Source organism: Tamandua tetradactyla, chromosome X, assembly GCF_023851605.1.
Source record: "Tamandua tetradactyla isolate mTamTet1 chromosome X, mTamTet1.pri, whole genome shotgun sequence".
In the NCBI taxonomy this organism is placed as follows: Eukaryota; Metazoa; Chordata; class Mammalia; order Pilosa; family Myrmecophagidae; genus Tamandua; species Tamandua tetradactyla.
Genome location: NC_135353.1, coordinates 172138436 through 172148882, shown reverse-complemented (window position 1 = coordinate 172148882; position 10447 = coordinate 172138436). Strand labels below are relative to the sequence as shown.

The 10447-nt window shown below is 45.8% G+C and overlaps 1 protein-coding gene across 1 annotated transcript in view; it reads right to left on the bottom strand.

Annotated features, from left to right (window-relative positions):
- Nucleotides 1–646: 646 nt before the first annotated feature.
- Nucleotides 647–10447, bottom strand: part of MXRA5 (matrix remodeling associated 5) — a 30983-nt gene continuing 21182 nt past the window's right edge. Inside the window, exons 6-7 of the mRNA XM_077145625.1 lie at nt 8699–9599; nt 647–5510 (exon numbers count right to left, since the gene is read on the bottom strand). Coding sequence (XP_077001740.1) covers nt 3602–5510; nt 8699–9599 — 2810 coding nt within the window. The 3' untranslated portion in view covers nt 647–3601. The remainder of the gene's footprint in view (nt 5511–8698; nt 9600–10447) is intronic.

Sequence of the window (10447 nt, the reverse complement as noted above, 5' to 3'; positions counted from 1 at the left end):
AACTCTTTAGCACACTGGAGATTTCACACACCATATCTAGCATCCAGGCCAGCTGTGGGACTAGAGCTATATTTGCAATTGCAAAGCAAGTTCTGAAGAGAATCACCTGGTTTGAGTTTTGGTTGTGTCTTCCAATGAGGACATGGGAGCAATCACATAGAGACAATCAACTTGTAGTTAAGGATTTTGCTTATCTATACAAATTTACAAGCACATATGACAAATGTTGGAAGTCAGCCATTTTGGAAAACAATATTTTTTTAATTAAGAAATTTGTTTACTAATCATAATACAGCCATCTGTTATATTACAAAGAATAGTTGGCTCAAATCACATGTCCCTTTATTCTGGGCAATCTTTTAAAGTGTCTGAGTTTAAGTCACAACTACTGAAGGCTAATCTCTGGTCATGATTTCCCTTATTAGAGGATTTTAAATATTTTAGCATTTTCTACCAAAAATGAAACACATTTTAGATTCTAATCCAAATACACCTACCACTTTTATCTGTCGCTAGACCCAGGGGCCCCTTAACTTGCAATGTCACTTTCTTTAGGATTTTTTTTTTTAACCAGGGCTACCGTCCCTCTCTCCTACCCATCTTCAAAGCCTCAAAAGATGACATTTAGGTCATAAATGTCTTTTAACCTTCCATTGAAATGTAGCCTTCAAGTTCCCTGATACTCCAAGGCACTCAACCATCTTTAATGCTTCTTGATGTCTCAGCCTTGTACTAAACTTACTCAATACTTGTCTAAAGTCCTTTTTGGACTGTAAGACTGAGTTTAGACCATAAACCTATTTCATCCTTCCATGGCTATCTCAGGTCAAGGCATGTCTGCAAAAGACCATATGTTGAGTCCACACATGAATGTGTGTTCTCCATCTACCATCTCTTGCGAGCACAGAACAATGACATGATGCAATGTTTCACCAGGTTTTTCCAGGTAAGATTATAGACCAAGTTGTGTCCAGTGGATGCTCTCCATACATTGAAGTCTCTTTTCCATCCTGGGTCTTAGTTTCCCCAACTCATGCACTGAGGCAGGCAGCCCAAATGAGCATATTTATACAATTCCATCAGGCACTTATTAGCAATGCCCAACCAACGACGACTCTGGCCTCAGGGACATTATTTAGTTCTTTTTGTTGTCACAACTAGGTGTTCGTGTGTTGGCTTTAGTGAGTGGAATCCAGGGAGGATGCTCTACATCCTACAATGCACAGGGCAGCCCCTAATCCAGAAAATTATCCTGACCTAATCGTCAATAGTAGAGTTTGAGAAACACTGCACCAGCATCAAACATTCTATCTGCTGCCTATTTATATGTTTATATTTCATCTATCCATCAATATCTATCTATCTATCATCTACCTACCTATCTCTATCTCCTTGTACCTTTATCTATCTCTATATACCTTTATCTATTGCTCTATCTATCCATCTATCTATCTACTTATCTATATCTATATCCATCCATCCATCTATCTATCTATCTCTATCTCTATCTATCTATCTATCTTCTATCTTTATATCTATCCATCTGTCTGTCTGTCTATGTTCTCAGCTAGGGTAATTCTGCCGCACACACCCCCCAGGGGCATACTAGGTGATGTCTGAAGATATTTTTGTGGTCATGCCTTGAGGAAGGGATGTAGACATCTAATGGGTGCAGTCTAGCGATACTTGTCAACATCCTACAATGCCCAGGACGCTGTCAACAACCAAGTACCTTCTAGTGCCAAATGCCGACAGTGTTGAGGCTGAGAAGCCCTGGTCTAGCTAAGGTCTCGTCTGTTGAACAGGAGCTCCTCAACAAGTAGAATTTCCCACCATATTTCAGTATTTCAAGGACCTCTCCTGATACCCAGATCATTTTAAGGGTTGAGCAGAGATTGTCCAGCGAATGAATGGATTAATAAATAAGAGAGATTCTGGGCTTCCCATAGAGTCATGCAAAAACATTCTTTTTGTTTCAGTGACTGCATTCTCTAATTATGGGGACTGTTTCTTACAATGCTGACCATCATGTTCTTTCCAAATATTTACCAGTTAAGGTAAATTAATTAAGTCAATTGCAATTAAGTTAATTGCTTTTATTCTCCCCTTCAGAAAATGCCAAAGAAGGGCAGTTTTTCATATTTAAGGAATGCTAGTGCGTGCACCCTGGAGTGTCTCTCTGCCAAAAAAAATTTCCTGAAAGATTTCCTGTGGCCACGCTTTTCAATTTTTCAAGCTGTCGTGCTTAAAATTGGAACTGTCAGCAAACTTGGACCTAAGGGGCAAACCTTTTCCTGTCTGTTAAATATGTCACTCGACCTACTGCCTTTGACTCAGTTTATTATCTATTTTTAAAAATTGTAGAGAATGGAATCATTGACATGTGGCCGAGATAAGCAGTGTTTCACGCACTCTGAATTAAACCCAGATTCTTTTGAAATTCTTTTGCACTTCAAAAATTCTTGTCGTCACTGACATGCTATTTGGAAAATATTATTTTATTATCAAATATACAGCCTATTGACCTTAAAAATACAGTAAAGCAGTCACAGAAATAACAGATTTCCTACTACCTGTGCCCACAGAGTGAATTGTGGTGGGGAAGGGGCTGCCACAGAGGGCTGTGGTAGACCAGATGACCAGCTCCAATGCTGCAGAAAAAGCTTGCAGGCCCACCTAGGAAGATGCTTGCAGTTCCATTCTTGCAAGCATCAGCTTTCTGCTTCCCCTCCTGTCCTCTACCCCAGACCACAGTTCCCAAGATAGACTTTATACACAAGCAAATCCATCATCCCGGACTCCCCTGCTGCTGGGTTACTGAACTGGAAGGTGGGAGGGGAGGAAATAAAAAAAAAATGCATTTTCCATGCCTGCTTGTAATGTATCCAAGTCTTGTAAAGACCAATAATTTATTATTTTTAATGAGACAGAGGGTATAGTCTCATAGTCTGATTAGAAAGAAAAAACTATATATAACAATATATAAAAAAGTAAGTTCCCAGAAGAAAGACTTCTTTCATATAAAGTGGTAGGCATGATGTAGGAAACCATGCATTGAAAATGGACCGCTCTGGTTTTAAACCTTTGCATGAAAAACTGGAGTTTTGAAGTGACAGAGGGAATAAATGAAAGATTAGCACTCATTCTAGGGCATCCTAGCGTGTCAAAACTGCAGCGAGTTAACTAGTTGAAGCAACTTCAGTGTGGATGCAAGGCACTTTTAATCTCAATAGTATATTTTCTGTGAATGCTTCTTAGGTGCCCTGATAAAATGCCTCAAGGCAGTGGAGTAGCACTTGTTAAGCAGAAATTGCACTTTGGTTCTCGGGTATGTGAAATGCCAGATGAGAACACATCATATTCTGTAAACATGTAAAGAAGTTCCAGAGAGGCTGACTCTTTATTATTGTGTCTCTACCACTTTCTTTTGGCCAAGAAGCAAAGGTCATCTGCAACTTGAAACCTACCCTGGGCCACCCTATCACAAACTTGACAAATTGATGTAGAGCTGATGCCCAGCCCTGGCTTTCCTTACAAATGACACTTTGTTTTCCTTTCCTAAGCAGTGTGACTCTGGAGTCCCCATTCTCCAGGAAGTATTTCAGTAGACATGGATGTAAGTTGTTTTTGAGTCACTGCCCAGGATGTTTTTCGCTGTACACTTGTAGAATCCTGCATCTCTCTGTGTGACGTGCTGGAGGGTTAACGATCCCTGTGGGTGAAGGAATTTGTTTCCGTAGAGTCGCGCCTGTGCTCCGGCAGTCAGGTGTGATTTGTCTGGCAGCTCCCAAGTGATGTCTGCTTTGGGAATGCCCATCACCATGCAATTCATTTTCACAGTGCCCCCAGGCCGGGTGTAAACGACGGGCATGGGCTCGCTCGTGATGCGGGGAGGGTATGCTATCACGATGACTGGGATACTGTTAAAGGACGGGCCGAACTCGGTCTCCAGTTTGCACTTGTAGGTGCCCCGGTCAAACACTGACGCCTCACGCACAGTGAGGGTGCCATTTTCCAAAAGGGAGAAGCGTCCGGCCGCCTGGGGACCCTCCAGGACCATGCCGCTGGGGAGCGTCCAGGAGATACGTGGGTGCCTACCACCAGGAATGCCGCAGTGGAGGTGCAACGTCTCGCCATTGATAATGCTGATCAGGTTATGGTACTGGTTGGTCATTTCGGGTTTCAGCCCCACCTTCAGAGACACGAGCCTTTCCGAATGGCCAGCAGAGTTGTGAGCCACACAGCGGTAAGCCCCCGCGTCTGCAAAGGACAGGCTGCTGATGTGCAGCATGCCATCCTTTTTGTGGTAGAACCTCTGCAGCTGCTTGCCACTCGGGAGCTCTGTCCCATTGGGAAGGAGCCACAGAAGCGTGGGTGGTGGGGTCCCCGTGGCCGAGCAGTTGAGACTGATGGTGTGTCCCGCCATGGCAGTGATCTTCTCATTGACCGGGTCGTGGAAGACAGGCTTCTCCACCGGATCCAAGACGGTGAGTTGGACGATGAGCCTGGCTTCACCTCCCTCGTTCCGTGTGATGCACACCAGCTGTTCCGAGTCGCTCTTTCTCAGGCTCCTGATGTCCAGCGTGCCGTTGGGATGGACGGTCATCCGATTTCCGTAGTATGGGGCTGGCAGAACCACGCCCTCGGGAAAAGCCCAGAGAACCCTTGGTTTTGGGATGCCTTCTGCTCTGCAGTCGATGAGTTTCCGAGTGCCTCCGGAAGCTATCTCCCGCACGGTGGTGATGGCATTGGGGTTCCCATTGATTGTGGGTGCCTGGACATTGACGTGGATCCAGACAATTTTCCTGTCCTCCCCTGCACTGTTTCTGACCACACAGGTATAGTTGCCACTGTCTGACCGCTGGACCTTTTGAATCAAGAGGGTGCCATCTTGGTAGACTTGGTACTTGTCAGAGGAGGTGGGGATCAGCCTGTTGGCTGGAGAAAGCCAAGTCACCCTTGGCGTGGGCTCCCCTTTGGCCTCACATGCCACAGTGACCACATCCCCATAGGGGACGTGGAGAATGGAATACGTCTTGTTCCGGATGGTGGTTGGCTCTGTCACCACCTTCACACGTACCCTCATTTCGTCTTTCCCGAGCTGGTTTTTGGCAAAGCAGGTATAGTCTCCTTCCTCTCGCATGCCCACTTCATTAAAGTAGAGCGTTCCGTTGTTGAAGACCACATATCGCTTGGTCCGCCCACCGCTGTCGTCCGACTGCATGAAAGGGTTGACCAGACTTCCATCCGGAAGGCTCCAGGAGATGTCGGGATCGGGCAGCCCCGAAGCCACACAGTCCACTTTCAGATCACCCCCATAGAAGACTCTGTGGTCGTTCTCCTCCTTGTGCTCGATCTTGGCCGGTTTCATCACCACATTCACCTTCAGTCTCACATAATCATCCCCGATTTTGTTCCGGGCCACACACAGATAATCCCCAGCATCTTTGTCTGTGACAGACTTCACCATCAGGGTCCCGTTGGTGAACGCTTTGATTCTGGGATCAAAGCTAAGGGAGAAAAATACAAGGAATAAGATGTTAGTCTCCCAAGTGCTCTGCCTGGCGGTAGGTCCCTGGAACGAAACAGAAACATGTGGTTCTGAGAAATATCAGCACATGCTACTGCTACTGCAGAATGTCAGATGGGTTCTGTGGCCTGGAGGGAATTGTGTCCAAATGCTAAAGTGATTTACTGCAAATAAGAACGGCCTGTTGGAGCCCACCCTTAGGCTACGTCTAGCCACGGAACTAAGGACTGGAAATGCAGTCACAGATGTCCACCCTGGCAGTAGGAAAGCATGTGGATCAAGCATTTGATGTGGGACTCAGTGTACATTCAGCTTATTGTAAAGGTAAAATACTACAGTCATGGAAAGGCTGAATCCAAGGTAACTTCATGAAGTTCTTCTCGAAGGAAATAATTTAAATACCATTTTTATTCCTGTCATATTTTTAGTGAGGTTGTATCCCATTATGAAGCAGGAGACATCAAAGCAGCATGACACTTACCATCTAAAACCCCAATGCTAGCTTTCCATTACTCCACTTGAAATGATAAACATTGGACCTAAACCCAAGACTCTCTGAGTTAATGTTGATGAAAGTTTTCAGTGAAAGCGGCAACACGAAAAGAATGATAGGAAGATGTTCAGTACTATGTGACATTTTTATAAATACTGGTGTGTTCTAGGGCCATTAGGAGCTAATATTTTGAGTCACGTGCTAAAAAGATTCAGGAGTGTCCAGATTGAAACATCTCCATTACATACAAAGCATAATGGTGGCCCTCAAGGATCCTTGAATTTTCATTCTTAAATATTTCCTAAATACCTTGTTATTCCAATGGCATTTATAAAACTGTGTCGTTGACCTAGATGGGGGGGGGGGGACTCTATCTATGATTGAATTCAACCTATTATTAATAAAAGCAATAACTAACAATGACCAAATAAACTGTTCCGCTGGTCATGCATGAGAACTAGGACAAGATAACTCACCGGAGCATTTGATAGTTGCAGAGAAGTTGAAGATATTTTTATGTGCTTGGTATTTTAAATCCAAAACTTACTGCAGTAGCATGTGTCTGAAAACATTGTGAAACTTCTACAGCCACGATTCCTAAACCTGGTTGCAATCAGAATGAACCTAGCAGTTCTGAAAAGCATACATGCTTTTAATCCTGGATTAATCTTCCAGAGGCAAAGCTCCAATAGCTGCATGTTTAAATAACCCCAATGTGTAGTGAGATGAAGGGCCCCCCTCTTTTATACAACTCATGTGGGTTGTTTAATAACACATCTTAAAGGATTTAGTTGGTCAGAATTTAGTAAGACTATAGCTACAGAGATGATAATGGAAGGATTTATGATTGATGTGGAGATACTAACGGGATGGCTAAAACCCATAATGGAAGAACATTCTTTTCATCTTCTGCATTTCACATCCCATCAGCCATGTCAATGTCCACTGGAAATAGCTGTTAAAATGGAAGCATGCCTGCTGAGCTGGCAGGTATACAGGGGTAAACCGAATAGGGGGTATTTTGGATTGATTAATCAACATACAATGGGCACAATCCAGGTACCTAAAGTTAAAATTCATGTTAGGGGAAAGCACCTTATCAGTTTGCCTACACTCCCATCCGTACCACCACGGAGAATTCATTGATTCCATCTTCCCAACCTCTGTCTCCTTCCTCTAGTTTTTGAAACACTTATTAAGGAGTTGTTGGTTCTTCTGTATCTCACCCAAAATTTCTTCACTTAGGCACTAGAGATAGATCCTTTTAGGGAAGCATGGGGGACCATCCAGTGCATTGTAGGGTTTTGAATGGCATCCCTGGTCTCTACGAGATGCCACTAGCACCCCAGCTCCTGTTCTGACAACTAAAAGCATCTCCAGACATTGTCCCATTTTTACTGGGAGGCAGAACTGTCCCCCTGTCTGGGAAGCTGGCCTTTCTCAGTTTTTATATGTCCAAACCCTCACCCACTCACCAAGGACCCTTGTTTCTCATTTTTACTGCCATGTCCCCAGCACCTAGAACAGTGGTCCATGCACCCAGGAGGGGCTTAGAAAACATTATTGGGTAACCGAATAAATACATGAAGCCACATAGATGAGGGTTTCTCAGCCTCGGCCGTATTTATATTTGGAACTGGATGTTTCCTTGTTGTGGGGAAACATCGTGTGCATTGTAGGATGTTGAATTAATTAGCATGCCTGGTTTCTATCCATTCAATGCCAGGAGCAAGCACCTTCCTCACCATTTGTGAGAAGCAAAATTGTTTCCAGACTTTGCCAAGTGTCTGCTATATATCTAGGCAATGACGGGCTTGATTAGATGGTGACGCTTTCATAAGCAAAATGCATTTTTACAATTCCACATGCACTATCCTCGTGCTGTCATAATACCTGAAAAGTTTTTTTCGTCCTTTCATTCGAATGTAAATGTAATTTTTGAATAAGGTCTGAACATTCTACCTACTGAAATTTGTTAAGGGAAATAGAAGACAACCTAAATAGTTTTATCTAATATCGTCATTTAAAATACAGTTACAATATAATTATCAAGCCAAAAGTTATTTGGTTTCTTTTCTTAGGGGAGGAAGGGAGGAGGGGACAAAGAATTTGTTCTGATCTCCGTTCACCAACACAAGATTTTATTGTATGAAAAAAAAATCCCCATCTGGCATAATAGTGGGGGGATCAAGGGCTGTGTGAACTAAGAGTTATGCTCTTTTCTGCTCCGCCACATGAAAAGGTGTCCTAGGACCTTCCCAACACATGAGGGCAGGGAAAGCTCCACTTGAAATGGTAAAAGCTGGCCCTAAGCCCCGGACCTTCTGAGCTCCTATTTACAAAAGATTTTCAGTTAAAGGGGCAACAGGGAAAGAATGACAGAGGACCTTTTTATAAATGCTGGTGTCTCCTGAAGCCCTTTGAAAGCAATGTTTTCAGTAACCTGGTAAAAAGATTCGGGGGCTTCTGACTTCAAAACTACCAATACAACGGTGGCATTGGGGTCCTGAGTTTCTCATCCTTAAATATACCCTAAACACCGTGGCATTTCCAGAACAAAGGGGAAAGGATAAAACAAGTGTACCTGTGATTGCACTCCACCTGACTTTTGCTAATAGAAGCACCTGCTAAAGAATGCCCGGGGAAATTGAGGCCTGAGCAGGGGGGACGCGTACCTGAAGAGCGGGTCCATCATACGCTTGGAGGGCAGCCTCCAGACAATGCGCGGCCAGGGGTCCCCGGACGCGCTGCAGTGCAGCCTCAGGAGTCCGCCGTACCTGATGTCGGTGCGCGGCGGAGACGCGCTGGTGATGCGCGCGTTGGCTGCAGCGCGCTGCACCGCCAGCTGCACCGTCCTGCGCGCGGAGCCCACCAGGTTGGCTGCCACACACTCGTAGCGGCCACTGTCCTTGGGTGCGAGGTTGCGGATATAGAGTGTCCCGTTCGGGAAGACGAACAGGTTCCCGCGGAGGAATTGCGAGGGCAGGATGTGGACGCCGTCGGGAAGCACCCAGCGCACGGTGGGCAGGGGCGCGGCTTTGGCGGTGCAGTGGACATGGATGCTGAGGCCGGGCGGCAGCGTGATGTTTTCCTGCCTCTCCTGGTGGATGACGGGAGGCAGGGCGGCCACGTGGAGGCGGATGGCCAGGCTGTCCGCGCCCGCGGCATTGCTGGCCACGCACTGGTAGACGCCTCTGTCCAAGAAGGATGCGTTCTTGATGGACAGGGTTCGGTTTTCATGCAGCGTGACGCGGCCCTCCACGGGGGACACGTTCTGCCACACCGTCCTGTCGGGGAAAATCCAGGAAATCTGGGGGGCAGGGGTCCCCTTGGCCAGACACTCCATGGCGATTGTGTCTCCCAAGTAAATGGTGACATCCTGATAATGGGAGGCGAGGATTTGGGGGTGTTGCGCCATCACGGATAAAAGGACCAACATCTGGTCCACTCCGTGCAAATTCTTCGCTGTGCAAACGTACTGTCCCCGGTCCTGGACCTGGACTTTTCGGATGACAAAAGTCCCATTCTTTAGGACCTCAAATCGCTGCATCTTCGTGTTCGGTGTCATGAGAGCCCCTGGAAGTAAAGAACAGAGAAAATCAGGTTCTTCCTGAACTGCTCCATTCGGAGAAGAACTCCATGTGTCTTCTCCATGGAATAATCCAATTCTCCTCTTTATGTGGAAGGCAGCAAAAGCCAAGACCTGTTTCTGCCCTCAAACTGTGGAAGACAGAAAGCTTTGTTTCAACCCTTTTCATGGAACTTGACCATTGTTTTTGGCATCAGGTATATGCCACTTTTGAGCAAATGGCAGCTGTCATCAGTTTTATAGAGAATCCAAGAAGCTGGCAAGGGGGCTTCCTTTAGTGAAGATGAAGCTTCCATCCACTCAGCTCCCTGGGCAGGCTGCATGGAAGCCCCAGGCTTCCTCCTTAGCCCACTGTTACCCAGCCAACCTCCTAAGTTGTCAGAGAGAGAGAGACTTATGTGTTCCTTCTCTCCCCAGTCTTGTTGAGAAGAGAACTAAATCATGCTTCCACATTGCCATGTGACATTCCACCGTAACAGTTGGGGGTGAAATTTCCTGTTTGCTTCTATCCTCATGTTTCCAAGCCCACATACTCTGTCACATTCAGGGAAGACCTGGAGACCCCCAAGGTTGAGTCCTCCCTTCTCTCCTCCCTGGAGAAGGGAGGACTGGCCCATTTCTGGAACTGGGCTTCCCCTATTGCCATTCATTTAGATCTCTCCAGCTCCTCTGACTTGTTTGCTAAAACCTTCTCTGAGACCACAGTTCTGTCTTGAACAGGACCTTCAAACCCTAGCTCTCGAGTTCCCTTCTCTACCATAATGTGGGAATCTCCAGGGTGGAATGCTTGCTGAAACAGGGTTGCTACTCGGATATGCCAAGATCACAGCTCCCA